The sequence below is a fragment of the Vulpes vulpes genome, chromosome 15 (assembly GCF_048418805.1).
Source record: "Vulpes vulpes isolate BD-2025 chromosome 15, VulVul3, whole genome shotgun sequence".
Classification (NCBI taxonomy): domain Eukaryota; kingdom Metazoa; phylum Chordata; class Mammalia; order Carnivora; family Canidae; genus Vulpes; species Vulpes vulpes.
This window is the reverse complement of record NC_132794.1, coordinates 96,076,955-96,095,475: the sequence shown is the minus strand read 5'-3', so window position 1 is coordinate 96,095,475 and position 18,521 is coordinate 96,076,955. Positions and strand designations below refer to the sequence as shown.

Here is an 18,521-nt window from a genome sequence, read left to right as displayed (position 1 = left end):
TGTTCTTCTCAGTCTCATGCCAACTGCAGCACAGGGGTGAGGACTTCCACATTTCCATTTCTGTGCATCTGTATTTGAAATGTTTACCAATTTTCTTAAGAAGAAAATGAGCAAAATAGCATATAATAATCTTGTAAAGGAGGGAAACAGCACAGACCTGTGCCCTCAAATGTTCTTATCTCTGATATTGGAGATTCGTAGAACTTTTGAATCCAGGAATAAGCTGTGGTTTATTTGCACTATAACATAAAACCTAAGGAAAGTACAAATGACCTTTTGATAGCAGTGGGTTGGTGAGGCCTTCACCATGCAGAACCATGGGAAAACCAGAAAGGGGGCTGCCAAAATGAGTACGCTTAATGGTGAAGGAGCACCAGAGAACCAAGTTTTATTACTTGAATGCACCAGCATGTTTAGACATTGTAAAGGACATTGGGAACCTCTCCTGCTAATTTCTGAATTGATTTTTTTTTTTCACTAACTCAATCAGTCAAGGAAGTTATAACATTTTCTCTTTGGTATTGATGAGGGGAGTTCCCAGTACAGAGGGGTCCAAATTCTTCGACATGCTACTCAAGTCACTGGAATAGGGCAGAGTGTAGGCAGCGACTCTCACTCTTCAGTTTATTGAGAGTACACATACACACGCACACATACATACACACTCACACATTTTAAGCTACCCCTAAATAGATTTCCCCATTCCTTTGGTAAACTTAGTATGTGAAATTCACATAAACTCTTAACTCCTCTAAAATAAAACATCAGAGATGATTAAATCACAATAAATAATCTACTCAAAGGAATTTTTCATCTCTGCCCCATAAAACTAAGATTTCAATTAAAACTGTGATTCAGCAATAAGTGTCCAAGTATATACATGTTTGTCAATACAGTGATGTTTATTAATCACAGACCTTACTCCCTAGGGAGCGGTGTTCATATAAGTGGGTATTATGATATGCTAGTGTCTGACCCCCCAAAATTTTTGTTAAGTGACTACATCTCCTGATTTCATCTATTCCATTCGGACTTTGTCCAGAATAGTACCCCCATCAGTGAGCAAGCTTGTGTAAAGGGGAGACATAATAAATTCCAGCCATCAGCAGGTAGGATAAGTGCCCTGCTCTCAAGGGCAAAGGACTCATGGGTGGAAGACTGACCACTCTCACAGGGCCCCAAGGGCTAAAGGCAGGGGGATGGATATGAAGATGATGGGCATATTGCCTCTCTAAATATTCTGCATTAAGAGTAAGGAGACCCTTTGCTGGTACAGGTACCTAAAATCATCTTCAAGAAGGCCTCACCTCATCCCATCAAATTCCTATTTACTGTATCTGTAGCCAACTTAAAAGTTGGCAAGAGGTAGTGTATAGATAAAAATTGAAAAACAATGCAATGTCCCTCTAGCCCTTCACCCTAAAAGCCCTTTGGCTATGTGTTGACTTGGTGGCATTTCATAAGCACAGACTCAGTATTTAATGTTGTAACCAGTATACTGTTGCCATCAAACACCTAGCTTTTCACTTAAAAACATTTAATTACAAAAAAAATGTATGCATGTTTTCTGCTTTAAAAACAAATTTAGTTCATCACTCCTATCCTGCCCCCTTTGCTCACATAACTGAGGTCACTTTGCTGTGTATGCTTCCAGACACTTTGCATTTGCCATCAAATAATCTTGCCAAGAAAAAATAATAGAAAATTAATATGGGATGTTGCTCTTGTATGTCATTTCCCATTAGATATATTATTATTTTTTCCTCTTCATTCAGAAATATACCTTAAACAACTTTCCAAGACAGAGTATATAGGGCTACGTTCCATCTAAATTCTTGTATTTATTTTTTTAAAGATTTTATTTATTCACTCATGAAAGACACACAAAGAGAGAGAGAAGCAGAAAAAGCAGGCTCCACACAGGGAGCCCGACACAGGACTTGATCCCGGGACCGCAGGATCACACCCTGGGCCAAAGGCAGATGCCTAACTACCGAGCCACCCAAGGGATCCCCTAATTTCTTTTAATTTGAGAGTATTAAAGTACCTGGTATTGCTCGGTCATCTCCTGTCATTGATATTTGGGTTATTTTCTGTTTTCTGCCGCTATAAACAATGTTGCAATTAACATCCTCGTATCATAATAATTGTTGGGTGGCGCAGCGGTTTGGCGCCTGCCTTTGGCCCAGGGCGCGATCCTGGAGACCCGGGATCCAATCCCACATCGGGCTCCCGGTGCATGGAGCCTGCTTCTCCCTCTGCCTATGTCTCTGCCTCTCTCTCTCTCTCTGTGACTATCATAAATAAATAAATAAATAAATATTAAAAAAAAAACACAAAGATAATTGGATTCTCTTTTGGCAATTAGAAGTGTTTTTGCTAACTTGTAAGGCAAATCCCCCCTAGCCAACTTCTTACTTCCTAGACTTGAGGATCCAGGCACTGCCAAATATTTCCCCATAAGGATTAAAACTCTAGCTTCTGGCTCACACACTTCCAGGAGCCCCACACATTACAGATTCATTTGTAGTAATCACCATCCTCCTTTAAAATACAAATTCCAATGGATTCTATAAGGGAAAGCTGAGCGAGATTTCCCAAGGTAACAAAGTGAGGAAGATCACATCAGGCAATAGGAGTAAGAGATGACCAGGCTGAAAAGATCACCTAATGCCAGTCCCTGGAACTGGATGATAGACCAAGGTGCCACCCTGCACCCCCAGGTCTCTCCCATGTCAGTTTGAGCTATCTGTAGGCATCCTGTGCTCTGTCAGAATGGATCCTGTATCAGTGTCAGGCCAGGATGAAATAGGGATCACAAGGGCAAGGTCAGCCCGCAAATGAGAGCATTCGCCAGTGGTACCCCCAAGTACCTCTCTTGCTTCACTACACCCCTTCTAGCATAGCACATGGTGTAGACAGGCAGTCAGATCTTGAACTGAAAGGGTCTATTGAACCACCGCCCCTTGTCAGTGAAGTTTAACAAGCAAATCTCCCAGCAGCTCCCTCTGAGAATTTGGTTCAAAGCACACAGGTAAACCTTCCTTCTCCTTTTGTTTTTTGTTAGTATCTCACTTTATAAATGGTTATAGTTGCCTTCACAGTCACCTTATTACCCTGTAAACATAGCAGTGTCTGTGGGTTTGCTTACTTCACCACAATGGAAAAAGCCTAGCATCGGTTATTATTATGCCTAATAGAAATGCTGTTTTTAGGAGATGCCAAAATGTATATTAGCTTCACTGTATAGACATGAACAGTTGTGCAACTTTTGTTTTAGTTCTTGGCTAGGTTTTAGAAAAGAGAGTTGGAATGAGGGCTAAAATGAGTGTAAAATGTCCCTCCAGGTGGCTGGCACTACCTGTCCTTAGTCCTTGGAGCAGTGGCATCTGATTTCTAAGGTTCACAGCACGGAACCACATGTGAGCAAATTTCTGCCATGTTCTCCACTGTAAGCTCCTGCCTCTTTTCACCCTTTGCCCTGACACTTTCCCCCACGCCGTTCTATGGAAAACCAGAAGACTGATACAGAGCAAGGCCACAGCCTGTTATGGGCAGGAAGTGAAGTATAATTGGGATATTTTGTCTGGTGAAAAAGAGAAATATTTTAGAATGAAACAGGTAGGGGTTTAAAGTGACTTCTGCCATTTACTGTTATCTTAGCAAATAGCTTCACCTCTTAACCTATAAAATTTTGCTCTCTGCTCTTGGGGTTTGACTTAAATGCAGCCCTGTCTATAAAGCAGATAGCCCAGTGCCCAGTGAATGGTAGTCACTCTGCAAAATGCAGATGCCATCACCAATAGTCATCATCTAACAGCTGCTCTGGAGTGAAGGAAAAAAGAAAGGGGAGACATTGTTTTTTTGTATATCTCTGGTCTCGACATTAATAGTCACTGCAGTACTGAGATCTAGGACATATTTAAGCCCCTGTTTTTTTCATCTATAAAACAAATAATCACCAGCCTACACTCTAGAGTCACATGATCAGAGACTACTAGGCAGCAAAACACACGTGTGTCCCTCTCTACCACTCAAGGCAGATACCACATTTACCTGATTAGTTGAATAAGTTCCTTTTGTCCAAATAGAATGAAATAGGTATTCATTTGTGTATTTTCTTGTATTTTAGTGCTGAAATTACCCTAAATTTGTTTCTCTTTGTTTCTCCATCTGTGTCTATAAATATCTCAGTTTGCACATACACAAGTACAATCTCTAGTTGTACTTATATTTGGTTAAATCTTGTTTATACGGTTTGGATCCAGAGAACATGCTGCAAATTTAAGTTGCTAAATTAACTAGGACATTGCTTGTTTCATGCCAACCGTAAAAGATTGTGTAAATATAAAATAAAGTGGGCATTGGGCTGGTGTATTATAAGAAACCAAGATAATCTTCTCAGGGGACAGATTTCTTCTTGCTATTAAGCTAGAGATATTTCTAGATGTGTTAAAAAAAATGTCTGTGTATAGAAATTTCCGTCTGTGGAGTTTCTTTTGAGAAGCCATTAATCCCTCCTAAAAGAACGTACAATGACAGCTCTTATTGTTCCTCAGGGTTAGTTTCTTAATATACTACAAAGATATTTACTCAGAAGGCTTACAGATTTTTAGCATTAATTTTGCATTAAATTTTAACATTATTTCAGTATTTGTGTAAGAATATTTAGTGGGTCTGGGAAAAAATATATAAATACACATAAATTCTAGCAAAACAGTAATCTCCATACTACCAACACACATTTGGAATGTTTTAAAAATGCTTTCTAGAAACATACTCCTTTCTGTGTGAGCCGTGAGAACACATAGACCCTGGCTGGCCTGCCATCGCCCTGGAGTTGCCATTTCCAGGGGCTTTGAGGGCGATGGGCTTTTCCCAGATGACCGTACTCCCATGCCCGGAGGAGATTTTGATGTTCAGTCTGAGCTGCTCAGCAAGATTTGTCAGTGTGCATCATGGAGAATAATTGGTTCTAAAAGCGGCACATGTGTTTAAAGTACACAGAAAGGAAACCACTTGCATAATTTACAGACTCAACATGACAGGGGCCTATTGTAGAGGTTTTCTAGCAAAGAACCATTTGGTGTCACAGCAGACACCCAATAATTGTTTCCATGAAGTTGACTCTTCAGAGCACCTTGCTTAGATGTGGTTTTCCATATTCTTATGGGATGACACTGGGTTGGGAAATGAAAAAAGAATGTGAATATCACTGTGTGGAGACCTAGTTCCTCATATAGCTGTTCTTACCCACATCAGTGGTATTGGCATTAATGATTCTCATCCAGGTGGCAAGAGACACCAAACTCTCCAAAGGCCCAGAGCTTTTAATTGCTCCCATGTAACCTTGGGAAACTCTAAAATCTGATTTTACATATATGAAAAATGGAAGGGTTGTATTGGATGATCTCTGCTATCCCTTCAGACTCTGACATATCCATGACCAATTTGAAGTGATTCAGTATTGATTCCTAGGACTACAGGTGCTCAGGAAAACAAAGAAAATTTCTTTACATAAATTAGTTGTACAACTCGTTGTCTGAAAGTGTGGATTCCATGAGTCATTCTCATGATTCTTGATTTTAAGTCATTTAGTTGAACATGGCCATATGTTTCATCAAGTTGGCATTCAAAATAATGTCACATTCCGTTTACTAGTCAAAATAAATGACTTGTGCTTCCACCCTGCTTATTACAGGGAAATTTTCCCCCTCATTTAATCTCCTCCTGGTCTCCTAATCCCAAGGTTGCTTACTCACTTTAAAGGAAGTCCTGAGAACTGTTCCTTTGAAGAGAGAAACTGGGAGAACCCTCTCAGTCAGCCATGGAACCTCATTCATTCTGCATGTTGGTGTTACGGTTCCTACACAGGTCTTTTGTTGAAACATGGGCATACTGGGTCCAGGAAGATATTAAGTCTTAGTCATACATTGTATCCACAGCTAGTCCCCTTCTCTTTCTGTAAGGCTTGCTTCATTTTGTTTTGTTTTGTTTTGTTTTGTTTCGTTTTATTGAGTGTCGTGACATGGCACTTTACCCTTGAAAGCAGAGGCACATAGCACCATCCAAGAAAATAACCATTTAAATTCTTCACATTGTGAGCACAAAGGAGGGATAACATAGCTCAGTGACAGTAATCTCTGCCTCTCACTACAAGAAGACCTATGGTCATGACGTTGATAACTACTCTTAAGAAGGCAAGAGGCAACTTCATACAGAACCAGGAATTCTAAGCTGATTTTTAAAGAATGAGTAAAAGCTTGACAGGAGGAAAGAGCATTCTAGAAAGAATGAATCAAAGGAAGAAAGAAAGCCTGTGGACTTGAGCATGGCCTGGGTTCAGGAAGCATGTTGGGAGAGAGCTGAAGCTGGACAAATGCACTGAGGATAAATTGAGGGCTGTACTTAAAACTTCAACTTGACCCTTTTTTATAAGCCCCCAGGAAGTTGCGAATGAGTCTAAGAAAAAAATTGACATGGTCCGATGACTTGATCTTAAAATAATCTTGGCAGTAAGAAGGCCACATTTTTTTTTCCTGGGAACTAGCTGTGTAATAGCAAGTTTGTGTTTAATACTTTAAATGCTAACTTTTAAACTAATTACTGATATTTTAATATTTATTAAGTTTCTAATAATGCACCAGACTCTATGTGAAGTCCTTTTGAATGCAGTATCTCTTTTAATCCTCTTAAGGTTATTGAAAAGATTCTGTAATTATCCCTATTTGACAGGCAGAGAACCAAAGCATTAGAGAAAGGTTGGGTAACTGCCCAGGTTCATACAGTAAGTGCCTGAATTTAAACTCTGACAGTTTGGTTCTACACACTATAGCTGTAACCACCAGGGCAGTGGTCTTTAATTGTGGATGCACACAAGAATCACCAGGGGAACTTAGAACAAAAACAAAAACACACTAATGCCCAGGATTCTCAATTAAATCATAATTTAATTAATTCTCAATTAAATCAAGACCCCTGGGAGGAGGATCTTGGCATCCATTTACTTGAAAAGTGCCGGCAACTGATTGTAAAGGACAGACTGGATTGCACTGAGCTAGGCTAGACTGTCACCTTAACATACAGTGAATGGTCATAAACATCCATATTCCGCCACCGCACCAAATCACAAGAAAAACAAAACTACTAAATACTAAAATCACAGAATATGAAGACTTTCATGGCTTTTTTTCCCCAGTTTTAACACTCAGGAAGAGAAACTATGGCCTTCATCTGTCTTAATACTGACAGACAACACAGAAGAAAAATCAAAGAAGGTGGGGTGAAAAAGGAAAAGGTGACAAAGGGGTTTCAAGATGGAAAGGAAGAGAATGGCTGAAATTGGGGCTGTTGAAGTATTAAGACACTATCTACTGATAAGCGGTCGGTAATATCAAAGGCACATTTGCAGAATGTTTCCTTTTCAGTAATTGTACAAAGACTCCCTGGCCATTACAAAGCACTTTTCTTCTTGGCGGATTGAAGAATGCTTTACCAACTAAATGCATCCCAGTAATATTCAGAGCTTAGGTCCAACATAATCATAAGTTGCCTTGTTATTATGGAGGTAGCAGCCCCATTTAATAACATATTAAATGCATTATTCATTTATGTAACTCAGACCCAGGGACAGCTGCTGGGATGAAAATAGAACCATTCTGTAATGCAAAAAGCAGGTGTGTGCTTACTTGAGTAAATGAACTCTGTATTTCTGCACAATTTTCTTCTAAATTTCAGGGACAGGTCTGGTAGGGCTAATGTGATGCCATTTTCATCCAGGAAATAAAATGGTTTCAGAATGCTTTTTAATGAGCATTTTAAAAAAAATTACCAACAGTCTTCTCTGTGGCAGAAGGGGGAATGGATTCGTGCTTAGGATTTAAGCAGAACTGTTGCTGCAGGATGGGGTGGGGGGGTGGAAAGCCTGGGGCAATGATTGGTGGGAACAACGCCAAACAAAAGGAATGTGCTCAGTTCATGATGCCAGTGGTGATGGCGAGCCCATGCCTCTAGAGCAGCGTCAAGACAGTCACAGGTGTGCTTGGATGCTAAGTGATTAAAAATCATAACCTGCCTTTGGTTTGCATGGTGCCTTGCCTCTGAAACACGCAGGGAGTTTCTGATGCACAGACTCCGTGGGAATCCATAATTGTTGTGTGACATTACTGGTCATTTTCTTGCTACCTACTATTGCTGGTGCCAGAATGTCAGCATTCTCTAGTGCGGGTATCCTTTTTTTGTTTTTTCTTTTCTTTTCTCTCCCACCTGTGATTATTTTCTCTTTTAATCGGCATGCACTCATAAGCACCTACAGTGGATTTTCTTAAGTAGTAGAGTGATATTAAAAATGCTGAGACTTGATATTGACCAACTGAAATGGGTAGAGATCCTAGTGCAGGGGGAGAGTTCAAAGCTATCTGATGTGCTGGATGTTAACCCCTTAGTGTGAGGAGAAGCAGGGGCTCTGAAGATGAGGATTAGTTGCCTCTGGTTCTAGTGAGGCGTTTGAAGGGTTTGAGGGCAGTGGTAATAACCACCTGCTGTGCAGATATTTCAGCATTTCTATGTGGCACAGTGATCCCAGTATGGACCTCCTGATTATCAGCTTTGCATATCCCTAGGGGCAAGGGTACCCCCAAGGAACTTAAAGTTCATAGTCACACACAGGGAGACAATCCTACAAAACATAAGGGGGTTCCTATTAATAAATCTAAAGGATCCCTTAAGAGTTTAAGAGAGGGATGTTTAAGAGATCTCCTTCCATTTAAAGATATGGTACAGTAGTGCCTAGAGACAAGGATATGCTTGAGGCAAATTGTCCGGGGTTCTGACTAGGTGATCTTGAGAAAACTGGTTCACTTCTACGAATCTTAATTTCTTCATCTGTAAATTGAAAATCATAATACCTTCCTTAAACAGAACCCTCTGGGATATTTTGAAGATAATTGACAAAAGTCATGCTAAGAACTTAACACAGTGCAAATATAGTAAGTACTCTCTAAATGTGAACTTCTTTTTATTTCACTATTATTTTACTATCACAGTCAGGAAAAGACAGAGGAGAGAAGCTGTAACTTAGAGTGGAAGTTTTAGGCAGCTGATAGAGCATGAGAGAAGATACAGAAGCAGAAAGAGCAAAAGAAAATAAGTACTTTCAAGAGGTTTGAAAGAGAGGTTTGAAGGGAAGATGAGCTTTTTGATAAGGATTCAGAGATAAAGTACAGTTAGCCTGTGGAGGGTTTCATGGACAAGATTATGAGATTTATGACCTATCCTAAGGACGTTTGGAAACCATGAAGGTTATGAATAGGTAGGAGAAATAATATTAAATAAAAATAACTGGCAGCATTTCATAGGCACTTGCTAATCATCAGGGCGGTTTTAAATACTCTGTGTACATTAATCCATTTAATTTATACAACTACCCTATGAGGTGAATTAAATATTAATAATTGACCTTGTAGTGATCCATAGCATCCAAAGTACTTTCCCAGACAATATTTAATTTGACTTTCTCAACCATGATCTTTGGTAGCCAATCGTAAGACTCAGAAACAGAGGAAAAGGCATTGGCCAGATTTGAAAGTGTTAGAAGACTATATAGCCTGCAGGCCAAATATGGCACACTGCCAATATCTATAAATAAAGCCTTACCGAAACCCAGCTGTCTCCATTCTTTTGTGCATTATCTGTCCACTTTCACGCTACAATCAGAGTTGAGTACTTGTGACAAAGGCCATATAGCTGGCAAAGCTAGAACATTTCCTACCTAGCCCTTGATATTAAAAATTTCAACTTCGGGTCTGGAAGAGTGGAAAGACCTGAGATTTTACTTTGACTTTGAGCTTAAACACTCACTCTAGTAAGTAGGCTTGGGAAGTCTGATATATGAGTACACAGAGTGGTTACTGTGGACCCCACACAAAAAGATGATGAACGACAACACTGAAGCTCAAAGTCTTAAAGATTAATTGTCCTAAAACCACAATTCCAATTTTTTTATGAATCTGATAAATTACATAGGACAAATTTGTAGAATAATCCTTTTTTTTCCCTAGTAAAGCTAAAATAAGAAATGAAAGGAGGAGGCAAGATTTATTCAATCTGCAGACTGGTCTCCTTAATATGAGTTTTCAGTACTTAGCCATTACAGTCCCTCATAATATATTGAGGAGAAACTATCAAATATAGCCAACTTTCTGTGCTACACCATGACCATAGCACCCTCTATGGAATCTAATGTTAAATCACATAATCCATAGCAATCTATTCTTTGTCTGAATTTCAAATTCCCTTGCAATATATGTTACTCATTCAAACTCTCAGTTATATAACCTTTAAAATAACTCCTGGGTTATCCGTGTATATCACTTCAAGATTATAAACATAGTAAGGGCAAGGACCATGTCTTCTACTGCTGTGCATTTCCCATGGCTCTGAAGTGAAATGATTCATTGATGGACTAAATAAGAGTTATATTAAAATGCTAACAATAGGTCCAATATGTTACTTTGATGATTTGTCTTTCTGTTGGGTACTTTATAGGAATTAGCTCTAATCCTCAGAGCACCATGAAGTGTAGTTACCAGTATCCCTCCGGGCTACACAGTAGTAGGTCTAGCCTTAAAAAAAGTGGGAGTGGTCCAAATGGTAATGAGCTGGATTACAACTTGAGCTTTTCTCCATTTAGGTACAGGAAAGTGGTTTCCAATAACTGCACGGATGGAGTAAGAGAACAGTACACTGCCAAACCGCAGAAGTGTCCTGGGAAGGCCCCACGGGGGCTGAGGATTGTCACCGCTGATGGAAAGTTGACAGCAGAGCAAGGTCACAATGTTACCCTCATGGTGCAGTTGGAAGAGGTAGGACCAGATCCCAAACCATTTTTATCTTCTAGGGTAGAAAATCAGATTTGGTCTATGTATGTCTTTGTTTTAATTTTTTTTTTCATTTTAAATATTGTTGACTTTTTTTTTCTTTCTGCTTTTGGTTCCTTGGTTTGTTGTCATTGCTCTTGTTTCTCCTTCCCTGCCACATTTCCTCAATTATTCTCAGTTCACTGCAACTCCTTCTTCACTCTCAATATATCACTTCTTATCTTGGAAGTTTTTTTGGATTTAATTGTGCCTTATTGGCACTTCCAGCCAAAAGTTTTCTCAGAATACATCAATAGTATTCCAAAAATAGTTGAACATACATGTTCAACCTAACGGCTACTAATGCTGTCTTTCTCTGTCACCCTGACGTCTTAGCTTTTCTTTTCCCAAGGCAGCATGCTGGTCATACATATAACACCAAAGCTAATATAAATGTAATTGAGTATGCTTTCTTTGGGAATTGAGAGTTTGTAATTTTCTAACACTTCAGCAATATCATTATGAGCATCAATGACTGACAAATTGTGATTTTCTGAGATTTCTGAATATTCAGATAGTGTATAAGATAAAATTTATACCATATGTTTTTAAATATGCATAGGCATCTTTATCATCTTAGAAAGGAAGATGATGTTCTCTAAAGGATCAACAATTTCATTAAATGATCTCAGTTATCAAGCCAGACAGTCTTGCTTTCAGCCATGTCTTCTGAGTACTTAAATATGGGCAGCACTATGCTAGGCCTCATGAACAGAAAGGTATTTAAAAAGTTAATACTGATACCAGGATTAAGATCTACATCATTGACTTCCAGCTTCTCCTGATAGCTCAGTGGTTTTCAATCTTTAGCATGAATAAAAGTTACCTGGTGAATATGTTAAAACAGTTTTCTGGGACCCATCACCAAAGATTCTGATTCAGTAGGTTGGGTGGGGCCCAAGAATTTGCATTTATAACAAGATTATAGGTCATGCTTGTGCTTCAAGAATAAACAGAACAAAACAAGGGCAAAGCCAAGGGGGAGAGAGTAGCCTTCAGAGGCTCCGGAGTATGACTTGAAAGGGAGAAGATGAAACATTTAGGATTACTTTGTCAGGATTGATCAACATTATGGGTATTTTAATTCCTGTAGCAGGAACAACTGTGAAATAATGAGTTTGAAATTACAGCTCAGATGATGCTGATACTTCTGGACCAACGACCACTTTGAGAACCGTCCCTCTAACCTAATACCCCTTTCTGTTATCTCCTTGATAAGTTCCTCTCTACCACACACATTCTTCTAAATACAAGGTTCCCAAAAATTTTGCAGTTGGAACTAGAAAGATAGAGACCAATTTAAGCAAATTGGAGTTGCTCAAATTTTACAGAAATAAAATCTTTAGACTTCTGCCTGAGGCTATGACATATTAGCTTGCAGAAAATCAAATATATATGTATATATTTAGAGCAGGAGTGAGGTTCTGAGACAGAAGGAGAGAGGGGGGAAGGAGAGAGAGAGGAAGAAGAGCATGCGAGAATTATCAAAAAGATTTGGGCAAAATTCTTTTCTTCAGAGATTGGAAATTCATTATAGCAAGTCCAGCAATTCATGCTGTATTTCCCCTCAAGTACTTTGCCAATTCATACATCATACTGTGGAAGAGGTCAGATTTCAAACTCCTAGTTAGAAGGCCATATAGAAAGTCTTGGCTAAACAACTAGCAGAAGGCTCTCAAGGCTGGGAAGATAAAAATGGACGTCAGATAAAATCCCAGAGAGAAGAGAAGCATAAAGAAGTCGCACAATATTCTGTGCATTTTTTTCTCTCTGAGTTGTTTGACAATATCCAAGTGATATAAGCAGAATGGAAAGTAGTTACTAAATGGATAAAAAGTCATGTATAGTTTTTAGAAGTACTACATTTTGAGGGAAAAAAAAAATTAGAGCTCAGAGACTATCAAGAAGGAAATCCCTGATAAATAATACAACACGAGATTCTTGAAACTCCTGGAAGGCTCCATCCTAGGAGTAAGGACACATGACAACCAGATCATGTTCTCTAAATGCTGAAACCCAATCTGGAATTATATTTCAGTATCTGAAAGCTTTAGTGATTCCCACCCCCCCACCCTAAATATCTTCCAGAAGCTAAAATGAATCCTCTTTAGAGGAAAATAACATAAATCAGAAGTCTTACCTATATTTTTCACATCAAATATTGGGCATTTAATTTAAAATACTACATATATATCAAGAAACAGGACCCAAGAAGAGGAAAAAAAAGCATCAAAAAAGAGAACAGTTGTCTGAGATATGATTAGTATGTTCATGAATATAGGTCAAGACAGAAAAATGCAATCCCCAGCAGTCATCAGTAAGAGGGAGTAACAAATGGATGTTGTAGAAATAAAGATATAATAACCAATATTAAGTGACACCTGAGTGGCTCAGTCAGTTGAGCATTGGAGCCTTCGTTTTGGCTCAGGTCATGATCTCCTGGGTCATGGGATGGAGACCCAAATCAGCTCCACATTCAGCAGGGAGTCTGCTTGAGGATTCTCTCTCTCTCCCTCAGCCCCTACCTCCACTCACATGTGCACAAACACTCTCTCTCTAAAATAAATAAATAAATATTTTTTTAAAAAATAACTGATACTAAGAAGTTAGATGGATTGACAGTCAACCAAACCCAGACAGATAGAAGATAAGTTAAATGGAAGAAAGGACAGTCGCAAGTATAACATTTGGAGCATAAGAGAGGAAGGATATAAAATAGAGAAAAGAGTAATAAGAGACACACGGGAAAGAGGGAAATGGCTAACATAGATATAATTAGAGTCCTAGAGTGGAGAAGGATGATAAGAAGTCAGAATCCATTTTGAGGGGATAATATCTAAGAATTTTCCTAAACTGACAGGAGGTATCAGAGTATCAATGTAGACTGGAGAGAATGCACAACCCCTAGCAGGATACATACAAGGGGGAAATGGCACTTAGGTATTATATTCAAATTACCAAAATCAAAAAATAAAGAGAAAAATTTAAAAGCAGCACAGAAGAAACTGGAATGACATCTTTGAAGTGCTAGAGAAAAAAATACAAACGTGGAGGTAAAACAGAGACATTTCTCAAACAGAAACCGAGATGAGTCATATAAGATGATTTTTATAAAAAGAAACACTAAAGGTAACTCTTCAGGCATAAAGAAAAAGAAACCCAGACAAAAACACAATAGTGGAAAGAATGAAGAGCAAGAAAGAGGGCATATATGTGGGTAAATTGAAATTAATAACTTTGTAGACCAATAATGATAATCCACTGTGGGTTTAAATATGTGTAGAATTAAAATACATGACAACTATAATTCGGTATGTATTAAACGGAGCCAAGGTGTTTTAAGTTCCATGAAATGTCTGTGAAGAAGTAGAAGTACTAATTTATATTAGATGCCAGCATGTCCAGAATATGTACTTTAATATCTAGAGAAATAGCTAAAAGAATAGTCAGAGAACATTTAACTATCAAACTATTGGCAGGAAACTGGAATAATATTAAATGTGCCTCATTAATCCAAGAAAAAGCAGGAAAGAGGAAAAAGGAACATACTTATATTAAAGACTAATAGAATAAGTATTGAAATGGTATATATGAACCCAAATATTATCATTAATTGCATAAAATAGTGATTTTTGTAGCTTGCTTAAGAAGGCTGTATCTAACCCAAGATTGTGAAGAAATAACACCACAAGTTTTTTTCTTTAAGTCTATAATCTGTTTTGAATAAATCCAAGGTTTTATATGTTTTTCTCTTTGCATATTCAATTGACCCAGCACCCTTGAAGGACAATTCTTTTCACCCTGAATTGCTATGAATCTTTGTCCTAAATCAACTTAACATATCTGTGTGGATCTATTTCTATATATTTTATTTTGTCCTGTTGGTTTTGATTCTCAAACCTGTGTTAAGCGATCATTTAAAACAGTTTTAAAAAAAAAATTTGAGAGAGAGCATGGGAACAGGAGGAGGGGTAGGGGAGGGGACAGAGGGGCTGAGGGAGAGGGAAAGAAAATCTTAAGCAGGCTCCACTACCAGCATGGAGCCCAACACAGGTCTCCATCTCATGACCTTGAGATCATGACCTGAACTGAAACCAAGAGTTGGACTTTTAACCAACCGAGCCACCCCAAGTGCCCCTAAAATACATTTTAATTACTCTAGATTTAAAGTAAGTCTATATATCTGGATGTATAAATCCTCTGAACCAACCAATATATATATATATATAACACACATAGGTCTATACACCATATATGTTGTATATTATATACAATTATATATAATATGCTTTATAATAGCATAAAAACAATGCTTACCTAAAGACAAAACTACCAACTTATTTTCAATATCTCTACCCAGAAAACTCAACACTTTTGGAAAACATTTTGAAAAACATAAATATATGGAGAGATATATGATAATTGCAAATTGGAAGATGCAATATTATGAAAAGATGCCAGTTTTCCCCACATTGATCTTACATTCAAGGCAATTTCAGTAAAGTCTCTAAAATATATTTGTGGGTTAAAATTGACATGTTCATAAGGCATATGAAAAAGCAAGGGCTCAAGAATAGCAAAGATAATCTTAAAAATGACTCCCAATACCAAACCCAATGAATGGCTTACATTACAGATATCAAGATTTATTATAAAGCTATAGTAATAAAGAGGGTGTGGTTATATATATATATATATACAACATACTCAAGCTGATGAAGAAAGGGAATAGTGAGTCAAGAAACACACACAGATATGCACACATACTCTTTATGACAAATGAGACACTTTAGTACAGTAGATCAATTATAATCTTTTCAATAGGTGTGTAATGACATCAAAATCCAAGTGGAAATATATGAATCTTGATCTCTCTTAACACAAGTAATTGTAACTGGTTTGTCAATCTAATTATGAAAGATAAAACATAAGTGTTTAAAGGAAAATGCAGAAGAGCATCTTCATGACATTGGGTTAGGCAGAGATTATTTTAAAATAGGAAACAAAATCCACTAAATAGATAGAAGAATATGGTTTAATTAGACTACATTAAAATTAGGAATTTCTTTTCTTTAAAATACACTATTTAGAAAATAAAAAGGTAAACCCTGGAGGGTAAGAAGTTATTTGTAATACATAATTTCAATAAAGTACTCATAACCAGAAAATTAGAAATGATTTCTACAGATCAGTAAGAAAAATTCTGGCCACTCAATAGAAAACACACAAATGACTTAAATGGGCTTTTCAAAGATGGGAACCAAATTAGCTGATAAAGGTATGAAAACTTCTCAGCATCACTGCTCATCACAGGAATGCAACTTAACACTAAAATAAGATATTACTTTCTACCCATCAGAAGACTTATATTTTAAAGGACCAATAATATCACGTGTTGTTGTTGGAGCAAACAGTCATTTTTACAATGGTGTTTGGAGTGTAGATTATTACCGCCATTTTGGAAATCTGTTTGACATTGACTACTAACTACTGTACTCTTCTCCGAATATATGCACAACCCATGATCCAGAATTTCTACACTTAAGTATACACTCATCAGAGTGAATACAAATATGCAACAGATGTGTGTAAAATAATATACATAGCAGACTTACTCATGAGATCAAAACTGGTTACACACATTTATCAACTGTACAATTGAGAAATAAGTTACAGTATATTTATAAAATGGAATGTGACAGAACAATGAAAAAGAACAAACTATTGCTACCTACAAAAACTTGGATGAATATCATATCCACTACTATGCTAAAGAAATGACTGAAAAATATGTATTGTATGATTCTATTTAAACTGCAAACATAGTTTATGGTGATAGAAGTGAGAGTGTTACCTTTAGAGGGGAAGTGGCAGGGAGTTTAAGGGTGTACTGGAAATTTTTAATTTTTTGTTGATTAATGGATGCATTCATTTTGTAAAAAATCAAGCTGTATATTCAATTTACATATTTTTCTTTATGTCTTTTATGCCCCGCCAAAAGCTTACTTAAAACTCATTTGGGAAATTCAAATAGCATTTATTTATACATTTTGTATTTGAATCTTTAGAGAAAAAAGAAAAAAGAAAGAAAACTTTGGGGACATTTAGGGAAAGATTTATTTTCTGAGCCAATCCTATACCCTGTATTTCCCTGTATAGTGAAGTCCCTTTCCCAGAGATAAAAGGAACCTGATTATGATAACTTAGAAGAACATGATCTTTTGAAGCAGCAGATGTTTGTGCTGGAGCAGGCTTCAGAATTCAGATTTTTGTTCCATTTCTAAGAACACAATAGGGCAAGATCTGAAACAGGAACTCACACCTGGTCACTTCTGACCTTTGTCCACCCTCCAGAGACAGAGGCCAGGCTCTCCTCCATTCAGCTTTCCTTTCTGTGTAACAAAGATCATCAGGCATCTCAGATTTGGCTGAGTGATGTGAGAACAGATTGGGGAATCTGGTTTAAGATGTGTAAATTCATGCCTTCTGGGCACAAGAAGGGAAAAAAAAAATCACAAGTTACTTCATTCCACTTGAGTGGGCAAAGCTACAACAGCAGAGAGGAAATCTGCTGTCTTCAGCTGTCAGACCTGGCCCCTTGATGCTCATCTCCTAGGGCAGAGTAGAAGCCAAAAAGATTGTCCCCCCATCAAGAGGCCCTGGGGACCTCACATTCAGCTGTGGGATTCTGTGCTGATTCACAAGATCTCCTTACAGAAACAACCTGTTTCTCTATTAACCTCTGGGGATTCTACACATAGGCATGGGGGATGCATGTAATGAGTGATACAAAACAAAGGAAAGCAGAGTGGCTCTGAGAAGCTGAGGAGCATTGAAATTTGACACAGTGATAACAATCTGGATATCCAACACTTATTGAGCACTAACTGTAGTCCAGTTTGAGAATGCTTTTTTCGGATTGTCTCATTTAGATGCCATAGCAACCCTATGTGAGTAGGTGTTATTGTCCTCATTGCAGTTTACAAATGGCACAGCCAAAGCACAGAAAGGCAAAAGAACTTGCCTAAGATTACACAGCAACTAAAGTATCAAGTCAGGAGTCAAATCCAGGCTCTACAGTATCCTACCTTTTTATTACTTCTCTTTGGTGGAAAGAACCATTTTCTGGGAAATAATTTCATGTAGTTCCTAAAACTCCCTAGTAACACTTCACTGGGGACAGGTAGTAACAAAGGCCAAGGATAGAAAGAATCGGCAAAATTATCTATGCCCTAGCCAATCTGGCCTATACCATGGCTGCTGCTATATTCTTAGACACTAGTCAATATATAAAATATGATTTTCCTCCTGGATTTTCTTAGAGTATTCATGGCTTGTAATTAGTTCATTAAAAGCCATTTCAGCAAAGAGAGATTCCAAATCCTCTCTAGGTTTCCTTCTCTTTGCAAAATTACATCTTTATTGAATGGCTTCTGTGTATCTGGTATTACTTTATCCATTCTAAAGAATACTGTAAAACGTAGGATATGAATGCAACACTCAAGGACTTTGTCATTCTTGTATACCAAACCTCTCCAGAGTCTTGGGTATGAATTAGGCTATCAAATCCAAAACAAAAGCAAATACCCCTGACATATACCATTG

At 37.8% G+C, this 18,521-nt stretch overlaps 1 protein-coding gene across 5 annotated transcripts in view; it reads left to right on the top strand.

Annotated features, from left to right (window-relative positions):
• SORCS1 (sortilin related VPS10 domain containing receptor 1) overlaps window positions 1-18,521 on the top strand; it is a 495,737-nt gene that overhangs the window by 413,505 nt on the left and 63,711 nt on the right. For all 5 annotated transcript variants that reach the window (XM_072739948.1, XM_072739950.1, XM_072739949.1 and 2 more), the window contains exon 18: window positions 10,691-10,862. In XM_072739948.1, coding sequence (XP_072596049.1) covers window positions 10,691-10,862 — 172 coding nt within the window. The remainder of the gene's footprint in view (window positions 1-10,690; window positions 10,863-18,521) is intronic.